Raw genomic sequence first — 23040 nt, forward strand, 5'->3', positions numbered from 1 at the left:
CGGAATGAAGTTCATTACTCTGTACAAATTGCGTGGCTCTGTGTGTGTATTTGCCTGCCGGCAGCATCCTGGAATCCCTGGTCTGGTGAGGTGTACGGGTTGTAACTCAGGCTGATAACAAGCAGAGGATCACCCTCAGCCCCCAGCAAGAGTTCACTTACCTGGACCTTGTTATCGCACCTTAATTAGTCTTTCTTTCTCATTCGCTTCCTTGCAGCTCCTTTGTTTTGATTACGGTACGCTGACTTGCACTATAGTGTCAGGCAAATGTTTGATTCTGTTTATTCAAAGATTTGTTGGTGAAGACACACAAAATAAATGGTTGTGTGGGAGTGGGTTCAACGTTTGATTGACATTTTGAGTAGTCAATTGTACAACATAAGCGTCACACGCGGATTAATCTGAAGCTGTTGTAGATGCAGTAGACACAAGAACATGCATTTTTATTTGTTGTAGAATAACAAAACACCCTCAAGTGCAGGATGGTAAATTGATTTTACTCATATAACAGTTCTTCATAGCTTCAATTGTCCCTTAAGCAGATTAAATTATTAGACACATTTACTAATTCACACACACAGACTCTCACTCTGTCTCACACAGTGCAGACACACAGTGTGACTATGTCATGGAATTAAGAAACGTAGGTTGCAATGGCTTGTTAATCTCCTAAGAATGCCCAATGATAGGAGACCCAAAGTTGCCATGAGTTGGACTCCAACTGAAGGGAGAAAAAGAGGCGACCGACCACCTGGTGAATCACTGTAATGAAATAGCTTGAGAAAATGGTTCTATCATGGGGCGAAGCTCAGGACAGGGTTGGGTGGGAAAGTATTATTGCAGCCTCGTGTTCCCGACGGGATGAAGAGGATGAGTGAGAGCGAAAGTCACAGCCACCCGAAGGTGAGTCATCAGACGTTTGACACTTTTTTACAAGCAGAGAAGAAGGGATTTCGACCTAAAATGTCTTAATGATGCTGTTTGACCATTACTTTGTACAGTCTAAGAGATTAATGAAAATTAGCAATCAACATTTGGAGAAATTGTCTGTATTCTTTATAGTTTGTCATTTAATAGTCTTATTTGAAAGGTTTTTAAATCAGTTCATGGGTAGTAATGAGTGCAAATATATATAGCCAACTGTTAAAACTGCAATAAGGCATCATGTCTTGGGTTCATAATATTAAAAACAAGCATCTGTGGCTGCATTAACAACATAGCTAATGACCTTGTGCAGCTGCAGACATTGAGCATGAAAAAAACCTTCCTGTACATGGTGAAAGACTGCACTCCTGAACCAAACGAGGTTGCTGTGGCCTCAGATAGCTTCGGTTCGGCACAGCTTGTAGAATGACTTTAACTTCCCCGCTAAGCTGTTTGTGACTGATCTATTTTGTAAGTGCCAGCTTATCATAATCAGCTTTCGCACATTTCTAAGCTCGTGATTCAACATCTCTGAAACTCAAGTAAATAATTTTAAGAATGTCATTCCTGCACAGCGCAACTCCTTCACTGTTTTGACACATGTTTTTGTAGCTTAAACTATTAAATAAAAAAAAATGAAACGGTGACAAAGAAATGTTTTACAAATGCTGACAGTGACTCCCCCCCGTTATCAGGAACAATATACTGTATTAATGTTCTAAGTCATTTGACTTGTGTGTGTTCAGTGTTTGTAGAACACTAGAGGAAACTGACACTAAAATAAGTTGTTGTCCTTGCATCAAAGGTTGAATGTGCAAATTATCCTTAAAAGCTTTCCTTCTAAAATTTTGAAATGAAAGCATTTGTCTTTTCACAGACAATACCGTCAAAGGCGATTTTAAAAAGCTCCCATTCTGCAAAGCAAACATAAGCTATTTGAGTGTGGCACTGTAATTAACCCTCTCTCCAATAGCTTATTGGGCGAGAACAATGCAAGTGTCCGTCTGCTTTTTGTGAGAACCAACTTGCCCTCGTGGTGAAGGCTTTTGTGTTGGATGAACAGGGTGAAATGACATCGTCTCCTGGAAATTATGCCTATTTATGTTGTACATAATTATTTTGCCATTTAAGTTTTGTTGGGAAAATGTAATAGACCTTTTATGTTGTTTCTGTTAAAGAAGATGTCAGCTTTTTTCTTTATTATCCAATTGTAGTCATTAGAGTTGAACAGATTGATTAAGTGAACACAAATGAGTTACACAAAGTTGAAAATATTGTCAACTTCTGTCAAAGTCTGAGTGTTGGGTTCCATTCAAGTTTGTCCTGATTTCAGTATATTGCTATTTAAGCAGCAGAGGCGAAGAAACAACAATATATATATATATATTTGTAAGTGTTCTTTTCACTTCATCTGTATCAGGGACGTCGACATGAATTGTAGTTTTTCCTCTTCATTTGCATTGAGTGGTGATGTTCACTCCTTTCTGATGGGCACCTTGGTTAGATCAGGGCTGGGCAACTGATTTCCCCAAAGGGCCAAGTGGAAGATAAACACTGCTATTTAGGGCCGAGTCATACGTTGACTGGAGTTTTGCGCAATAAGTTTTATCTCTTGATAAAAAGTAGTTTTTAACCCAGTTTTATGAGCTACTGTTGCTCTTGGTCACTTCGTCTGAGTCCCACTCTTTGAGAACTATATTCTCATTAACTGTCTTTTTATTTTCCCCCATGAGGAAACACTAATTTTGCGCGGTAACAATTGCGAACCCTGTTTGCCAAGGTGCGAGACGCAGCCAATAATGTAATACTAGCCAATGTAATACTAGCCACGAGAACAGTCACTATTGTAGATGTAATAAAGCCATTAATAACAGTAATTTTCAATTGATTTAAGATTTCTCAATGACACCATGGGGGGGGGGCTGTCAAGTAGAGCTTCAAGGGCAACATATGTCTTATGGTTCCCAGGTCAGGGTTAGATGTTAATCTGTACAACTACTATTAATGAAAATATGCCGAACAGCAAGTACTTGTGAGCCAAGAACAGAATGGAAACTTTGATTTCTGTATATTTCCACCATTGTCCAAATTGCTGTTTGCTTGAGAAATGCTTCTTCCTTTGACAGTTGTACAGTAATGATACTGTAAATTCAGTTGGTTCATAGTGGCTTTAAGTTGTTTTGCAGGACTCACCATGTTCCTGTGTTGTCCTCCTGTCAGTTTCTTCCTGTCTCCTCTCTTCCCCACCACTCGCAAGATGTAAGAGTTGCATCAATGCTAACATTGAGTCATTGTGTAAATAAAAGGATAGCAACACCCTGAAGGAAGTTTCATCGACCAGACGAAAATGAAAAGTTGTTCTGCAGAATTATATATGTGGCTTCTTGGATTTCTGTCTTTGTGCAGGGTCTGATCGACCAGGGATAAATGCAAGGCCTTGTCCAGGTTTACCTGGGGTTGGGGTTAATAATTTTCAGGTCAGTGGTCAAAGGAAAACATCACATCAGTGGGAAGACTAGATCCTTGGAAGGACATGTATCATGAGTCTCCAATCGATTCACACAGACACAATTGTAGGACTTGTCTCTCTTCGATAAAAGTGGATTTTAGAAAATATGTATTAAAAAGGTTTGCATCAGGCAAGTGATGGTGACACCTAAGTGAAGAGTGAGTCTGCAAGAAATAACTATCAATGCAAAATCTTTGGAGATTAAAAATAATGCATGTGGATATGTGGGTTCCTGAGTGTATAAATGGATGCCAGTCCACTTGATTGCCAGTTGTTTGGCCTCACTGTAAAGTTCATACACATCACCCTTGCATATCATCTCACCTGTTCATTCAAAATCAATTAAGACCAAAGTTTAATAAAACACTTTAGAAATAGTGAAAAAAAAAAAAATGCAACTGATGGGTTCATGTGGTGGCTATATGTTAGATATATTACAAAAAAAACAAAACTTTTTAATTAAAACACGCCACATGCTGGGAAGAATTTGCTCTTATGGATGTCAATACATGTTTTATTTATTTATTAATTTTTTTAATTTGGTGTATATACACAATCTGTTACGCTTCTAACAAAAGTAATACTTGCACATAAGCTGCAGCGTGTACGTAGATCATCCACAATTGCAAAAGGGAATCAGAGGGAAGGTTATATCTGCTGTGGGGGGATAAAAACACTTAACCAGGTAGTTGGTATGCTTGGCTGACCTTTAACAGTCCACATGAGAACTCTTTGATGCTGCTTCAGAACAGAACGCAACTGTACTTTAATTGGCTTTAGTTACTACTGCATTGGACAGGGCCCATACATCAAAGTAGGATCAAGGGCTTGAGAACAAGTTTATATACATAAAGCTCACTACACACACACACACACACACACACACCATGCCCATGTTAAGTATTGTGATGGATATGTTTACCTTGCTGTGAGTGATTGGGAGGGGGGGGGGGGTGTAGTTTGTGGAACAGTCTGTTCAACTGTACCTGATGAGTAGCAGTCCTGGATCTGACAAGATGGGAACAGTTGGAGTGGCAAGAAAGGTGGTAGTGGGGGGTCTTAATCATCCGCTAAACCCAAGATGAAAGATTTTGTCATCAGGACCCCCCAGGTTGGCAAAATCCATTCTCGATGAAAAGCTCAGGTCTTGTTAAGATTGAATCCCAGTAATGGGCCTTTCCACAATAGTGTGATAAGAAACTCTGGGGTAAAATGCAATTCAAGGTGTTAATAAATTTTCAAAACCAGCCCCCTTCTCTAATGCCGGGTGATTATTTGAGAATGGTGTTCTCCAGAGTCTTTTCATAAGGCCATGCGTAGTCTGTCTGGTTGGACACGGTAGCTATCAGCTCAAACACACCCATGCTGCCACCTTTGAGATTACTCCTCTGATTCTCATCTTTCACATCATGGAGACTTGACATTTAGTTACAAGACAGAAAATTGTCTCCAAAACACCTCAAAGGGAAACTTTAGTGCCTGACACAAGAGCAGAGAGAGAGGAAAAATAATCCAATGTATGTGCCTGACAAAAGAGTGGAGCCAATGTAAATGTTGGATGTCAACATTATCCCAGGTTCATTTTCCTTCGGTCATCACGGAGAGAACGGATGAATGAATGCTTTGCCTGCATTATTTTAGAAATCATGTGCAGCAGGTATGTCGAAATACAAATTGTCTTAAGGTAGCTAATTATTTGTAACTTTACTGATGGGATTTTATTTCCACCCTTCATTTGAATAAGTAAAAACTGCTTTGTCTGAGCAAACTTCTATCATCCTTGAATTTGAATCCCTTGTTTCTTGAAAAATCTCTCTTCATATGACACTTTGTGGACTGTTCTGATTGCTGGAAATCAAACGTTGAAGCAGCACATTGTATACACTGCAGTGCTATTTGCAATACAACCAGGTACGCATCCGATAAAAGAGCTACAGAAATGAGATGAAAATTATGAAAACCTTAGCCTTTTCAACTTCATTGCAACTGCATATTTGCTGTAAAACTAAGAAATAAGTAATGCATATAAGTCAACTCATAATACCATTTTATATTTAATACCATGGTAAATGTTGTTTGTTGCACAAAATTTTACTTTCAAAGTATGAGGCTTTATTTAGTAAACGAATGTCATTTAGTGAATCAGTAAACCCGCCGTTGTTGTCAATGGCGGGTTTACTGATTTGAAATTGGCTTTTGATTTGAAATCAAAGTCCATGATTCAACCAAACTGTATGACTTGGTATGAAGAGAATAGTGTGTTGAAAGAGGCCCCGTTTAAATGACAACGTTTTAACTGGAAACGCAGAGTTTTTGTATTTACAACGTTTTGAAAATGACAGGTAGACGCAGTTAGCATGCCAGGCCACGAGTTGGCGCTGTTGTTTGTTTTTATAATAAAACCACCCGCACATAAACGGTAAAAAAATGTTGGCCGTTCATTTGAACACCCAAAATGCAACAACGGTTTTCCAATTTTCACCATAATGATGTCATATAAATGGGTCCTGCGCGTAAGTTTCAAGTTATTCATGCGGGTTTCACTCTCTGTGCGGGAGAAGTGTTTGCTCAGCTTTACTGAGATCGTAAAATCTTTTTTTTTTTTTCCCCGATTGTGAAGTAGTTTTAATCACTATGCAGGGGAGGTGCGTTTTATCCCATTAAAAAAGATAAATCGGAAAAGAGGCGCAGAGAAAATCCCACCCTGGCTTCAGGTCAAATACACATTTCCATGCTTTTCTATTCTTAGAATGTACCGTTTCCTGTGGTTTTTTTAAAGTGTTATCGCACTGATTTACAATTGTCCAAAGACTTTCCGAAATTACATGGAATACATTTATGAGGAGTTTTGACTTCTAGTTCAGTTATATCTTCCCTCAAGAGGTGTAGCATATTTACTTTTCCGACAAAAAGCCTGCTTCGTGACTTTAAAGTGGTGTTTCTGTTGCCAAATAAATTGATGGAATAGATGATCAAGCCTGAAGCAACCCCAGCTCTCGGTGACCGAGCCCTCCGAACATTTGCCATTCACAGGCTCCACAGGAGATTTTCGCTTGGAAAGAAGCTTGAACGTCAAACTCAAGTAAAAAAAAAAAAAAAAGTAGAAACCTCACCCCACACCCTGCTTCTCCTCTTGAGTCATGACTGAGAGATTCTGGTGACCCTAATCCATGTTGTGCACAGCTATTTCAACCCTGAGCCTGGAAGAAAGTGGTGTGTGGTTGTGGTGTTGGTGCTGCTGAGCAGGGTACGTTACGTTCTGTCATTGTTGCCTGACTTCAAAGCCGGCAGCTCACCATGCGCTCTTCTGAAATCCCCCAAAAACCTGACAACATTAGAATACCATCAAACACTCTCTGGCTGCCTTTGAAATGCCACTGACACTGTTTGGCGCTGCAATTTGCGGGCTCTAAAGAGCGCGCCCATGTTATTGAAATAAATCTGAGGCTTGTAATGGGAATGGAAATGAACACATCTTTCATGCTTTGGCTTAGAAGTGAAGAGTTGAATATTGAGACGGGGCCTTGTTTCCCTGGAGAGTAGGTTGGTGACTTTGTAGCCCTCCCTCATTGTCCATTGTAGCCTCTCCACTTCCGTCACTTTTTTCTTCTTCTTTCATTTCACTTTTCCATTCTTCGTCTCGCTCCTCTCCTTTCCTTCACTCTGGCACTCTCGTCTTCCGCTCACCCAGATGGCAGAAAATGATTCTGTCCAGAGGGAAGACTTTAAAATGTCTGCAGTGCAAGAGATAAAGGAAGCCAGACTAAACAGTCACTAAGGTTAAGTGTATGAAGTAAATTGCTTTGATAGACTTCAGTCTATCGATTTTATAGTCAGACAGTATTAAACATGGCTCCTTCCAATTTCAGTTGGTGATTGAAATATGAGATCACCTTTCGTGAGTTAGAATTTTATGCAGTTTCTGTGTGCTGAATGGTGAAATGATGAAATAGTATAGGGAGGAAATATGAAGACCTCAAAATACATGTGCTGTAGTCTTTTTATTAGTCGTTTCAATTTCCAGACATTTTATTTCAGTATATTAATAAATATGATTAGTAGAAATTGCAGATGAACAAGATGCCTTATTGTAGTGGTGGCTTACCTTTATACTGGAACTTAATCAAATTTGTTTCTATACTGCCTCCTAATCAGTGTGCATTAGGTTTGTCAATAAAAGTTGCCTGATTCCTGAAAGTGGAGGAGTAGATGCAGGGATCATATCCATATTTGTACACAAGAGTGGCCTTTCATATAGCTGGGTGTATGAATAACATACAGAAGATAATTGAGAACAAGTCATATTGTAGAGTTTACATGTTCTCTCTGTGTATATGGGTTATCTACATCTGTTTCTCTGGGCTTCTCCCTGCTTGAACTGATCAGTGATCTATCCAGGGAATAGTCTGGAAGATGGCAAGATAAAAATAAATAATAATAGAGGAGAGACGATTCAAGGATTGATGGGTAGTTTTGTGGCATTTGCATCCCCCCTGGTGGTGATTTATGTCTGGATCTCGACTGTGGTGGATCCAGGTTTGAATGCCAGTGGAAGCAGGAAGAGCATCTGGCTTAAATCCAGCAGTTCACATTCCATTTACTATAATCTCTAAATAAAATCAATTTGAACAATATCTCCTATCATAAAATACAGTAAAATGGCCACAAATCGTCTCCTACAATTAAAACACTTTGCAGCTTTTCGCACGTAGGCTTTGAGCGAGGGGGTTGTATGGCTTTCATTAACACATCCACAGTTTCAGTGATGTGTTTGTCATGTTCAGTATTCAATTTTAAAAGAATACAAAAAAAAACTGGGCAACAATTCAATATTTTCTTTGTCATTTTTCCAATTTGCTGTCATTTCCTGGCCCATACTGTGGCCTCTTGCGGACCACTCTAGTATAACTTGCCTGTTTGGCATGTGTGTGTGCTTCAATTTCATAGTGAAGGAGGATCATGAAATTAATAATGTTACATCCACTATGCATTTTTTTTAATTCGATTTGGCGAAGTGCATTACAATACATTTAATAAATATTAGTTATTATTTTATGACTCTATTCATTAAGAATTGAGCCACTTCCTTCAGATTCTGTAGGTGGCAAACTCTGATAACCCTGATTCTATTTATATGTATAGAAAGCATTCAATTTTGATTTGTGAAAGTTAATTTTTTATCTAAAAAATTTTTTCAAGGGTCTCTTCCGCTACAACTCGCTCCTCGAGCTCTTTTCTACACAATGGCACAGAGTGAAGTTTGTTACCTTGATGAAGAGTTGTCACCTGTAGCCCTTTGTCTTACAGCTCACTGTGGCTGTACTGTCTTGTTTTTCTGCTCCGTGCACTACTAAAATCTTCTGTAAAGAATGCTTTAATGCCTTGTTTTAGAGATCTATTTCTGATGAATGATCCCCGTCAGTGATGCCCTCGATGAAATAAAGATCCTTCATATTTTAGGTGGCTCCTTTTGAAAAAGAAGCAGCTTCCCCTTGCCATATCAATTAAAGCAGCAGGAAGCATTGAGTTTGCGTTAAAAATAACTTAGCATAGACCCCACCCCACATACTGTAGAAATCGGTAAACAATAAACAAAGAGCCTGATGCTGGTGAGAATGCTTGACGATGCTTCTCGTCAACATGCAAGAACTTGGGTATTCAGATCTGCTATATTTCTATGCTTCATTATTTCTATGTGGAAATGCCTTTAGTATCATGTTGGAAAAGTTCCACCTTGGGAGCCATTTTCAAAAAGTTGCATTTTCAGTGACTCTGAGCGTCATGGTCATGTAAACAGACGCCAAAACCAAAAGTCTCTGTGCAAGACCAAAAACTGAAAAAGGCACATTTCTTTCTTTCATTTGCAAAAGTTTGTTTTATGCCTCAGTCAGTGACTGATCTACAAGAATTGAATTACATGATTAATACTCATTCATACCCTCTCATTGTTGTAGCATGTCTAGTTTGTTTTAGCAGTTACTGTGTCTGGATGCTGGCGCTTTAAGCTCCGACTTGTTTCGATCTCGATGTTAGACTATCCATAAGATCTTCATCCTCTGTACAAAGTCCCCTTCCCCTGGAGTCATTTGGATTGTGGAATTCCACCAAATCCTTATTATGCTCCGTTATATATGAATGGCCATTAACGATGCCAAACTTGTTACAATGCATCAAGGCTTTGTAGCATATTAGTTACAACTTTTAATGAGCTGGCTCAGCGGAGGAATCTTCGAACCGCCTGGTTTTTTTGTACCGAGCACCCAAAAGCCCTGCTTTATCTTCAGAGAGATGCTACTGATCTACAAGCTGCTCTGAGAAACCCAATAAATATGGGCCTAAATCTAAAACCCATTTCTAGCTCAGAAAGACAGCCTCAGTGTCCCCAGTGTGAGCAGATCTTAGACGAGAGAGAAAACAGAGAAAGAGAGATTCAGATCTTTTGTGAAGGACTTCCTTCTGCTCGTCACAAGCCACTGCCATTGTTTTTTTTTTTTTTTGTGACTTGTGAAGCTAAACATTGCATTCATAATTGATGAATCATGGATGACATTGTCTTGACAGCCAAACATCAGCTCTTTGTCCCTCGTTTATTTGGGGGCGGGGAAAATAACGCAAAACACATCTCCACACTTTATCATTAACATTTTTCCAAGTGCTTTTTGTTTGGAGGGGGGAGACTACTGTGATAAATATCAGGCTTGTACATGTGGTTTTATTAATGATGATAATCACATAGGAATATCTGGTGTTTCTAATTGTGGCCAACTCCAGATCTCAAAGAGAATCGCAAAGAACGAGATAATGAATGCTTACATGAGTCACCGTATGTGGGGAAACTTGAAAACTTCGCTGAGAGTTGCACCGTGCCGCACGACTCCTGTTGTACCCGCCTTGCTTTAATCAACACGTGTACACATCCGCACATGCAGACTTCCTGTGGGACTCTTTATTTCCTCCCCGCTTCACAACAGGAGTCGCCACGGGAGGCCAAGGTAAAGAGGAGGTGAAGGATGAGGGAGGGGAGGACTGTCGGGGCTGAGGGTAGGGGAGGACATGGGGATCATGTCGCAACACCGGGGGGAGTGTGTGAGGCAGATAAAGAGAGGATGAACATGATCAGAAGGGATAAAGCTGGGTAGAGTCCTTGGCGGTATCTCCCTCAGTCAGACAAGACAAGCCCATATGTGCACACGACACGTGCACATAACTCAGAGGTGACACTTCTCTTCTCCTCGACCTTAAATCCTTTCTCTCCCTCTCTCTCTCTCTCTCTCTCTCTCTCCCCCCCCCTTTCAGCTTTGCTAGATGCCACCACATTTTCAAGAGAAATAAATAACAGCCCTGCAAAACCAAGGCAGACATGTTAATATGTTTACAATGCATACCATGTTACACAATAAATATTGCAACGGTATTAGGATCACTAATTTTTATTGTAGCCGAAAAGCTCGCAAAGCTTTTCTGAACATCCCACTCTTTCTTCGGGATATTTGTTTATCTTCAGGGCATCTGTTTCTGTCTGAGAAATACTTCCTTTTTTTGTTTTATGAATTGTTTGACAGCCCTCCGTGCTTGATTTTTCCAATGCTCTGGATTATCTCGGTGGCTGTACTTTCATGGGGCGGATCTTTTTTCACATTTCTTCTACATGTAATTTGCTTTTAAGTGTTGTCAAAGTCTTATTTATTTCTTTATTTGATATTTTCTTCTTCCCCCAGTTGAGTTTGACGACTGTGCGGGGAATGAGGACGTGACATTTGACGTGTCAGATCCCAGTTTCCATGTGGACGGGGATCTGAATCTGGTTCCCCGGAGCGATGTTGCGTACACCGGACCGGTCTTGTACGTCCACGGGTCGAGCACACATGCAGACGACGTGGCACAGGTGGACGTCGCTGGACTGCCGCTCCGGTCGGCTCGCACTCTCAGGGTGAGTACAACTTGCAGTCTGCATGTACAGTACGCGTACGTATGGAGCTCTCTATCGTCGCTCCATTAGAACTGAAAAGGTTGCGCCTCATTAAAGTTTGAAAAGGTTACTGTAATGTAGTGAAACTGGCACTATCTAACAGTGATTAAGTATCAATGTCCCTGGGAAAGTAAGAGGAGCTGGAACTTATAAATAATGTTTATTTATGTTTTTATCGCTTTCTTACAAAATATTGAAAGAAGAAGGTTGATGCAACATGATGCAACGTTCAGTGCATGAAAAATGACTGTGGCCATTCCCAATTATATGAGGATTTGTCCAGTAAGACCCCCCCCCCCCCCCCCCCCCCCCACTGGTACACATTGTTTCTCTGCAAATGTGTCCCTTTGTTTGTTTAATCTACACAAATTTGCAGCCCCCAAATTTACTCATCGCACCTGAATAAACCACCATTGTCCGTCATTCTGCCCGTCCTCAAACACCTCCCCCAGTTTCCCTGTTTTGCCAAAATACACAAAGTTCATAAGGAAAAGTTTCCAGAAACTGCAGGTACAGTTGGTGTTCCCTACCCCTCTCAGAGATCATCTGTCTTCTTGCTGCAGTGCTCGGTGTCCCGCTGCTAAGATTCCTCCAGCCCCGTGCTTAATGAATGTCTCTATTCCTTTCAGCATGATGAGGCTCTCATTTGTTCGCGTCAGCCACCCTCGTTTATTTGGTTAGGTAGTTCATGGGTGTTGCCTTGGCAAGTCATTGAGGATATAAGTGAATTAGTCTCTGGCAAGTTATTTGTGGGAAGTAAAGTTCCTTGTGACTAATGTGACCATATGGTCTTGTCCTCTGCATCACTGAGCGTGTGTATTTGCTTCCAGTGAAGCATTTTGTTTGTTAATCTCCCCAACAGGAAATTTTATTTATTTATTTTTTATCATTTGGTAATTTTAGCAGAACTGAATGTTATTCAAGATTTTACTGTCATTTTACTGTCCAACCATGACCCAGTTCAAAAATAATACAGAAACATATTTTACTGTGACATGGGTGTGAAAATAATTCATTTATTCATTTATTTGTCATTTAAACATTATTTATTTACATTAGTTATTTAAATTTTTTCTTGTGTGTGTATATATATATAAACATTTTTTTTATTAAAATTTTTTTTTTTCTTGTAAATATGAACACAACCAAACAGAAATAAGATGATTAATTGTTGAGGTGGAGAATGGGAAGCTTAGGCTTCACCCTACTCCTTTTGGCTTTGCTTTACTCTGATATGTTTATTTTGTTTTGTGTGCTTTCATTGAATTTGGTTGCTATTGTTTTCAAATATCATTTGTGCCCACATGTCTGAAATAAATGTTTCATGCATTCATTTAATCACACAAAACTTCTGCCATAACTGTTGCATTATGCATGTTTTCACAAACTCACCCTGACAGCATGACTTTGAGGATAGTTATCTAAAACGAGTTAGACAGCTTTCTTGCCACTATCTTTAGTCTCTGTGATGTGTTGTGTCCTTTACTCTTAAGAAGGTGTTAAAAAAAAAAGTTATTTCAACTTTTTGTAATTTGCTTGGTGATTTTAAGGAGCCTCCTGCGGGCTACTTTTGGCCCACAAGCCATATGTTTGGCACTGCTGCTTTATATGAATAATCTTGTTTTCGAATGAGTTTTGAACATGTGCAGATACGTTCAAATACAACATAGGACACACTGTGTCCGGTCCACCGAGCCAACCAACCAAGCCTCAACTCTAGAATAACCACTGAAAAGTCCATCCATCCATCGTTGGACAGTGAACGTAAACCCATTCAACACACAGGGGGATTGGAACAAATCATACCTAACTACTATACCACTATGTAGCATACAGTAAATGTAAATAAGACTTGCATAAGGCATACTGTACCTATACTTCAAGGAATTCATGTAATAGTTAGAAACAGTAGCATAATATCTGTAGCTCCATTATTGAAATCCTGAAGAAATGCAAATAATAGACTTGGCAGTTCCAATCTGGACAAGCTTCAGTAATTCTGTGGAAATGGAGACATGGTGTTCTTTGAGATGCTAAACATTATTTTAGAAATTAAGCTTCATTTGGAAACACTTGGAAAACAATGTCTTCTGATAAGTGGTAACTAAATTAGTCTGCAAGTGTTGTTTTAATTAGACCTTAATAAAACACTACACATACATTTTTAAGCAACATTAAGATAATGAAGATATTTTTCAGATGTGTTTTGATAGACTATATTGGCATAACTAATTACGGGTAATGCCAGTTGTGGAGCACTTATTTTCTTTAATTTAACAAACACTATAATTCACTTGGATTAAAATTATTACTTGTGATGGACTCTGTATGAGGTTTGAATACAAGCATGAAGACAATCCATTGGTTAGGACAGTCCCGTGCTTCAGAACACTTTTCTTTATATTTATATCGTTGCATTTATTTGATCAAAGATGACAGATTTCAGTCTTCAAGTAGAAGGATGCACTTATTTGAAAGGCTCATCATAATGCTTGGTATGTGCATGTCCTCCTCGAGATGATTTGTAATATCCTTGATGATGCTCTGACGTTTAGTTAACTTGACATCAACATTTTATGTTTCCCACTACTTTGGTTTATGACTATTAACATTCATTGATGATGACAAATGTTTTTTGGCATTACTCCAAGTGCTTTCCGGGGAAGAATCGCTCAAATACTGTGGTCATGTCAAAATGAAAAACTCACATGCTTGTGTGGAGTGTGTGTGTGTATGTGTATGTATATATAAATATATATATATATATATATATATATATATATATATATATATATATATATATATATATATATATATATATATATATATATATATATATAAAAACAAGAAAATGTTTTTGTATTACCGATGAAGGATGGATTGCAAAACTGGGATAGAACTCAGATTTGTATTTAACCAGATGAGTCTTCTGAGAGGTGATAGAAAAAAAATATTGCCTTGAGAAAACATAAAAAAACTTATCAAATGGAACAAACTGTACAATACTGCACAGTTCTTATCATTCAGTTCCTCTATTTTTGTCTTTCTTCTACAATTCCACTCAATCGTATCAGGGAGGCTTGATATATCCAATTAAGTATTTTATCTTTCCTGTGGGTAAATGCTTTAATGTTTCTGTCTATCATAAAGTCGACTTTCTCAGCTGCTAATTGCAGAGCACACATCATCGAGAAGTGCGGTATTTGGCAGAGGATGGGGAAACAAAGACAGGGAAGAAAGAAAAAAAAACTGGTGGAGAGAGAGTTTCTCTGGTGAGACAGAGTGGTTAAAAGCTCTCATTATTTCACTATCAATTAATCTGCAGAAGCTCCTCGAGCTCCGGGACTCATATCATCAGAAAATCTATTGTTCCTCTCTCTCTGTCCATATCCACACTCCACGCCTCGTACCTTGGTATGGTCTCAAGTGGCCCATCAAACACATGTGCAGAGCAGCAGCAGCAGCAGCAGCTTCTAAAGAATCTGTAACTAACTTATCACATATTTAAAAGCTTGTTTCAATAAGCTGGGGGGGTTTGACTTGAAGAATTGCACGGCCGACAAAACCGAATGTGGATGGTGCACTTTAAATCAAAAGGCATACTCTGATTGCTCCTACTTGTTTGTCAGTTATTTTACTACACTGTCGTATCATATTATAATGAAACATCTCATAATGCTGTTCTCAGAGTTGAGTTGTGCATACTCCCAAACCCTTTGTTTCCTGTGTAAACACACCAAGGTGAATTTATTGGCATAACAACTGGCATCGTGGTCAAAAGCAAAATATTGCTTGATGATAACTGATAAGTGCTCAGAGCGAAGGTGGAGGGAATCACTTTTTAATTCCCCGGCGAGAGCTGCGAGTCCCGTGTAACACAAGCCCAGAGGGAGAGAAGTGGCTGATGAACGATTCCTATTATGAGCCAAAGTCGGAATTCAATGAGTAATTTATTCCCTTTTTTTTTTTTTTTTTGCAAAACGATCAATATGTGAATTAATGGAAGAATGCATTTCAATTTAACAAATGCATGCTCCGAAGACGGGGACTTTTTGTGTGTATTATTTCTTGTTGTCTTGGTGGTGCAACAATTATGCAGAACATTCTCTTGCCTTCAGGGGGCATAAACAGGGACTATTCAAATGTAACAACTGATAAGAAGCAAAATAATCCAGTCCAAAAGCTTATTTATTTTGCTTTTGTTATGTTTCATCCATTTCCGTGCACCGAATGAAATGTAATGTTGCATCCTGGGCAAAATCCTCATCCTGCAACAGCAAATAGATTTTCTCTAACCAAGCTTTCACTGTTCCATAAGGCTTTCTGAGGATGACTAAGATGTGACATCTTGCAACCACAGCAGATCAGCTCACATTATACAGCACAACACAAATAATCTTCTTTCTGTCTCCATCCCACTCATGCCGTCTTCTTTGCCTGTTCGGTAGCTGTCATTTGTTAATTCTGTTTACTGCCTTTGTCTGTTGTCGGTCTCTTCAAAAAGCTCAAAACCGTTTCAATCACAGGTATTGAGTAAGCCTTAACTTTTAGACTTTTAATAAGACTTTCCGGATGAGGCAGCAGTTTTCAACCAATGATGTAAATAAGCAAAATATTTCAGAATAGTTTACAAGCAAGCCCACCCGTAGTGCCGTGCGTGTGAAAGGGCCATTTATTCAATTCCACTTCTATGAAGGCAACTGACACTTGATGGCAAATCCATCCATCCATCCATCCATCCATCCATCCATCCATAATAAATGAGAGATGTTGGGCCTAATTTACAGTATGAAGCATGGTAACTCGCACAAATACACTGTTTTTGGTTTGCAGGCCTTTTCTAGGTGATCAACTCTCAACGGCATGATTGGTGACATCACAGGCAAATTGTTTTTGCTTGAATCCACCCTGGAGCGATTGGCTAGAATGGTATTGCCCAGAAGCCCAAAATGAAATATGACACTTTCAGCCTTTTTGGGAACGTTGATCTAGAATGATCTGTCATCCAGTTGAAGCTAGGAAAAATTTTAAAAAAGCAACAGCAGAGTTTTATAAGAGATTGTATCACAGATATAGAACATAAAATGGAATTAAGTCTGTAAATGAATGCCACCCTGGGCCAGTTAAGGAAATTCCTCTCTGCACTGTAACATGTCTGCTGAGCTGATTTGCACCTCTATTTCAAAAATGTTAAACACAGATACAAACACAAATTGCACAAATATTTCACACTTTGCATTCTACAGCACTTTGTTGGCATAAACTCCTCCCACTATTTTTGCACAGTTGGTTTTGAATGTAAACAAATTAAACTCATTCTTATGCATTGTTTCACACGAGTGAGCTGCGGTCCTCCCTTTAGCAGAGCAGCTTCCACATTCATGTCCATGCTATCAAGTTTTGTGCCTGTTTTCATACAAACAAACCTCCAGTAGATCTGACCTCTAATCTCTCCAGCAGGCGCTGGGTTAACCTCTGGGTCTCCTCCTAATCATCCATGTCCGTACACCCCTACCAGGAGCCGACCTGCTGGCATCTTCATCAGATGCTCAAACCACCTCAACTGGCTTCTCTCAGTGAGGAGGAGGAGTAGCAGCTGTAATTTGAATCCCTCCTGGGTTGTCAAGCTCCTCACTAAGTCGCGGAAAGGGAGGCTTCTCACTTTGTTGAGGAGACTTATTTCAGTGGCTTGCATCTGTAGTCTCATTCTGTTCTGGAATATTGATCGAGCTTAAACCTATGGCTGATTTCACAGTGGTGCAAAAGACCTATCTGTGTTTCCCTTTAGCTATCGTTTTGTTGTTGTTGTATGAATTCAAGAATGCTAAATTAGATTTAATATAATGGGTCTCATAGGAGAGAGGCAAATGAACAAAGCTGTGCCTGGAAAGGTGTGTGCAGGTGGAAAGGTTCCAAACTACAATATAGCAGTCCCGAAGGTCAGGGACATCATTTGGCAATTGTTAAAATTCTGGAATAAATCCTAAAATTAGGTGACAGCTTGAGTGGAGAAGCTAAAATTGTATTATGGAAATGGCAGGTCTCTTAGATTGAGTTAAAAAGCCTTCTTCCAGGGTTCTGCAGAAAGTGCAGATGACAGAAGTCTGACTGTGACAGATGTTTGGAGAAACGGATCATCGCACAAATTACTTTTTTTTCTGGTCAAAGTCTTAGATATCAAAAGGATAACAAAGACACTATTGTAGAAATAAGCTTTCATGAAGACAAAATGAGAAAAGGTTGCTAATTGAAACAGCCAATTTTTTGTTTGTGTTTTGGTGGGGGGAAAAAAACAAGGTTAATAAATAGAGAAAAGAAGGTTAATTAAACTAAAGTGATGTTCAATGCACATTTGAGCTCACTACATTTAAAAATAAAGCTAAACGTATAGGACTTTCCATAGGCTACAGCATGTAGAAGTTTTGTGTCATTGATTTCACCTTCTCTTTAAATTGAGAAGTCATTTGCATATTCCTCTGAAGCGTCTCTGTGTAATTCCTAATGTACGCCGTTTGTCGATGACGCACACACATCCACTCTCTCATGGCAATAATGTAGTTGGCTAATTAACTAGTGAAACAGGCATCTATCAACGTACTGCTACATCCTGCCTGGCCAAGTTGAAAGGTGTCTGTGCGGTATTGATCATGCTGATATGAAATATATAATGTTGGGCTGTCAAGAGGAGGAACATGCCATCAGGCGATGTGTAAATTTATTATCATGTGTATATACAATTCTGCTGACACCGGCATAAGTGAACTCAACTGCCCATTAGGGTGGCTGACTGATTGCCTGACCCGCCTGCATATCCAAGAGTTTATTCCACATTGAATAGCTGTACCGTCCTGTCACCACTGGCCTTGATATTATCCATTTCTTACCAGGCCTGCAATACATTGTCAAAAATGAGTAATGACACTTCTCAATATAGCATTGAGAATGAAAATGGCAGAATGGACAAGGACGTGACTTTCCTGCCACAGTAACTCCCAGCTGAAATGACAGTGACAAAGTCTCTCTCTCTCTCTCTCTCTCGCTCTCTCTCGCTCTCTCTCTCTCGCTCTCTCTCTCTCACTCTCTCACTCTCTCACTCTCTCACTCTCTCACTCTCTCACTCTCTCACTCTCACTCTCACTCTCACTCTCACTCACACACTTGCACTGTACATCCCTGTAAACACTGCAGGCATGTCCCAGGTTTACGACAGGCAGATTGACAATCTTGGTAATTATACAAGCCGAAATAGGTAAAAGTAGATTATAGCTTGCCATGTCTTGAATATTTTATGTCAATAACCCATTTCAGTATCCTCCCAAGAGACTTACTTTAATTTAAGAATTATCAATACACCACTTCCATTGTTGTTTTAACAACAATTCCAAGGAAACAATGCTCGACGGCACTAAAGCTGAGGTGTAAATTGGCTGTGCTTGAGGCTGTGTTATCATTGTTTGCTTTGATAGTTAGCAATGGAAATCACTCATGTGGTACTATGTCTCCAACCGAGCTGCCTTATTGTTAGTATGATAAAAAAAAAAAGAAAGAAAGAAAGAAATATTGATGATACATAAATCCCAGGTGGCTTGAGCTGACTGGTTAGTGAGTTTTGTGCTTGTGTGCATTCTTGCTCTAAGTAAAGAAAATAAAAATCAATACAGGACAATATTACAATGCATTACGTGTCAATATTGTCCCACAATAGATGTCAAATATCAATATGCTTTAATGTGACTTGCTAAAGTTTTTAATGTGATAATGACATTCAAATCAATTAACACGATCGCACTGCTGATTTATTTGAGATGACGATCAGTGATACAATTTGGTCTTGAAAGGAGGATTTCAAGAAAGAAAATGCAACTGTTTAACTTGCATGTAATATAAACGTATCTTGGATTCCTCAGAAGAACATAAATTGGAAACCATTATGTTATAAAAAAGAATGGGTCAAAACAATTGATGATGACTGCAAAGCCAGTGTTTAAATCTGCCCAGCCTGCAAAAAAAGGCCGCCAGCACCAGACACTCTTTACTTGGCAAAGCTACCGTCCTATTCAGTGTGAGCTAAGAACACTTCACAATCCATCACCTACTAGATTTTAAAAGAACATTTGGGACGAACAAAGGCTTTTGTTCCTTGCACAAAACACTGGTGTTTCTTGTGTAGTTAAACTTCAGAGTGAAGTGAAGCCGAAAGTCGAAGAACTTAGAAGGCAGGGTAAGAGTAGTATTAAATGTGGTAGCATAAATTTCCATTGCATTGGATTCCTCAGGGGTTTCTGGTTTGATGTGAACTGAAAATTGGGACATCTGTGGCAATGGGAAGGTACTTCTCTCTTGATAAATCCATATTGAGTCTTAAGTTTTTGTTAAAGTGCTTTCATCATTCATTTCATCAACGGCACATGGTATGTTGGCCAGGTCCTTTCTCGATGGAATTTGCATGTTGCATCTCACTCACCTTTGCGTGGGTTTTCTGCTATTCTTCAGACCACCTCTCATAATCAAAAGGCATGGACCAATTGAAGCGGGTTTGAATACATTTGTGTATATAAATTCTTTGATTTTATATTGGACTGGTTACCGGCTCAGGATCTTTCCTTGCCGTTCAAACATCGTCGTCTTGGATAGACTCCAGTGCCTGGAAATTGAAACGGTAAATTAGTGCATTTTGTCGCTTGAGCAGTCTCAACGTGATCTTTCAAATCCCATGCACAGACACACACACACACACACACACACACACACACACACACACACACACACACACACACACACACACACACACACACCCCAATGGTGACAGCTGCTATGCAAGGTGGTCGCACATCTTTGGGAGCAACTTTGGAGCTCAGTGTATTGTGCCAGGAGACTTTAACACATGGACAGGATGACATGAAGGGCTTTGAACCTCCAACATTGGGACTGGAAGACAGCCTGTCCTACCAGCTGATCCACAGCACACCTCTCTGAACCCAAGTTGGAGAAATCTGCAACTTTGCATCATTATCAGTTGCGGGAATTATCTTTGTTGCCCTTATTGGCAGCATTTACAGGAAGGATAGCAAATTGTGTTTATTGCATACATACATTTTGTACTTTCAATAGTATCTACTCGCCTCACCAAAACAGAGGCAGTTTACTATTTTGTATGCGGCAGAGGTATCGTCATTATTGACCTAATTGTAACATGTTTTGTATTTGTACAAAGTTTTTGTATTCTATTTGTTTTGGAATTGTACAATTGTAACTATTCCAGACAGGAGACTGATCACACCGTCAGGTTTTTGTTGTAACAATTGAACTATCACCAGTTCTAAAGTGAGCTGCCATGTTTTCAAATAGTTTACCTCAATACTATCTGCATAATAAAGCATCTTTAACCATCACACTTATTAAAGACTCGAAATCCTATGAAATAAAATAAAAAGTTCTATGATCTCTATGGTTGGTGAATGCTACCACCAAAACTTTCTTGTAAACAATTTGAGGAATATTTATAGACACTTTCACAACAAGTTTAAAGCGTTCAACAAGGTCAGTTAAAATGTTAAAATTACCATTTTAAACTGTTTTTATATATATAAATATATTTTATTTATTCTTTTTTTTTTACTAGGCAGATGAACATATTTAATGTTTCCTGCATTTCTTTGCTCTAGAAATTAAAACGGTACAAAATAGTGGTTTGGGGTTAGTTTATGTAAGATTTCTAAAATTAGTGAAACAGAACATGAATGTCTTTTGTTCTCCCGTGACATTGCAGATCTTCAAAGAGACATATTTATGTGGTTTCTGTGTGATTCTGTCAAGCTTTCCTCACATATAAAAGTCATATTTTTGCATTTATTTTCCGTGGCTATACAAACCACTAAAAGCAAGAAGAAAAAAAAAATCTTCCAAACCAGTTACATATTTCAATTTCCAAATATTTCAATGAGCAAAGGTTTAAAACTTTCTCTTTTTACTAAACTGCTCTATGTATCTTGGTCTATTTTGAGGCTGTGAAAGAAGCACACAAGGTGAAAAAAGGATTCCCGTGAAAGTACATTTTTTTCCACCTTAAAATCACCTTTTAACCGTACGTTATAACACACTGCACTGAGCTAATTGAAATTTGTGAACTGTAATGCAAACAGTTAAATTTGTCGGGCGCATGCAACATTTACAACAAAGTTTTATGGTGCTGGGCAGCCGGTCTGATCGAGACACATTACACGACGATAAAAGTGATTGAAGTGGCATGAAAACAATTTCTCACGCCATAAAACAAATATGGGGATTTGTTTTTTTTTCCATTATTCATGGATTCAAAAAAGCCACCAAACTGTTGTAATATTGCAACGGTGCAGCATTGTGACAGACGTATTGTGATAATACCACATACTGGATTACTGGTGATTTTATATCTGTATACATATCTTCTCCCTTGCTGCCCTTAGCTGATCAAGTGTATTCAACATTTTGTTTTGTGATGGCACAGTGGAAGGTCCCAATGACCATTAATCATTTAAGAGACAGAAACACATAGAGAAGCAAATGTTTTAAGGCTGGATCATGGCTGATGGTGCAGCAGTAATTTATGAACGGAACCCATTAAAGATTAATTTCTCTCCTCTCTTATGGTGTCACCAAACTGTAAGAACATTATTCATCACACATGGAAACTGTAAAGAAAGTGAGAAGAGAGGCTGTTCCTGAGCAAAAAGACAGACGAGCTGCAAAGGTGTTATAGGGGAAATAGGCCTTGTGGTGGGCCATTCCCGTCTGTACCCAGGTAAACATGCTTTAGTCCGTGCGGTCCACCATCTTGATCCGCCAGCGGAACGCCGATAGGTTTCCAAGCGCTGTCACCCCCCTCTCCATATCCACTCTATCTCAGACAAGGGAAGATGTGGATTTGACAGAATGATTCATCTTACACCCCCCCGACTCCTCACACTACCCTCTAAAAATACCTCACAGAGCCTGTTTGCCTCCCATTTCCACTTACCCCCTTTGCTAATGCCGCACAGCTGAGACCGCTGTATGATGGGATTGATGTGCTCATCCCTGGGCTTTACACTCAGGCCGGCTTTTTTTATAGGCAGTGCCTAAAAGTCCATAAACTTGCTTACGAACTGGTCACATAAATATACACACATGGCTGCCTGTGCTCTTTAGACACAAAATAGGTCTCATAATCTTTCATAGTTTTGTGCGCACAGCTTCAGGTCCAGTTCTGGATTTCTGTTTTTTGACATTTCAAAGGTCATCCCCCAGTGGATTTGATAAGAGTGGCCATTTCAGACACCGCTTGCTGTGTCTTAGCTTGGTTCTGGTCGGGTTGTGTTTGTGATTACTGTTTCATTGTGTTCCCTCTGAACTTTGTAGCTGGGGGTTGGGGTGGGTGGGGGGGGGGGGGGGGGGGGGGTTGTTCAGCGGTTATTTGTTGAGAGTGTTTCGGAGGACAAATCTGCGGATGACAAATGGCTCAGTTATTCCCTCTTACCTGTTCTCTGTCTGTCACGCTGACAGGGGTGAGAGTGGCGCCAGAGTCCTTGTCAGGCAAGAGCAGCAGTGTGAACGGTAAACATGCAAACAGCCTCGCTGCATTCGCACGGCCACATCGGTGTGTGCCACACATTGTCAATAA

The 23040-nt window shown here is 39.4% G+C and overlaps 1 protein-coding gene across 1 annotated transcript in view; it reads left to right on the top strand.

The window, feature by feature from the left end:
* Nucleotides 1-23040, top strand: part of cdh13 (cadherin 13, H-cadherin (heart)) — a 397592-nt gene that overhangs the window by 119872 nt on the left and 254680 nt on the right. The window contains exon 3 of the mRNA XM_080504779.1: nucleotides 11152-11363. Coding sequence (XP_080360905.1) covers nucleotides 11152-11363 — 212 coding nt within the window. The remainder of the gene's footprint in view (nucleotides 1-11151; nucleotides 11364-23040) is intronic.

Source organism: Blennius ocellaris, assembly GCF_963422515.1.
Source record: "Blennius ocellaris genome assembly, chromosome: 11".
NCBI classification, from domain to species: domain Eukaryota; kingdom Metazoa; phylum Chordata; class Actinopteri; order Blenniiformes; family Blenniidae; genus Blennius; species Blennius ocellaris.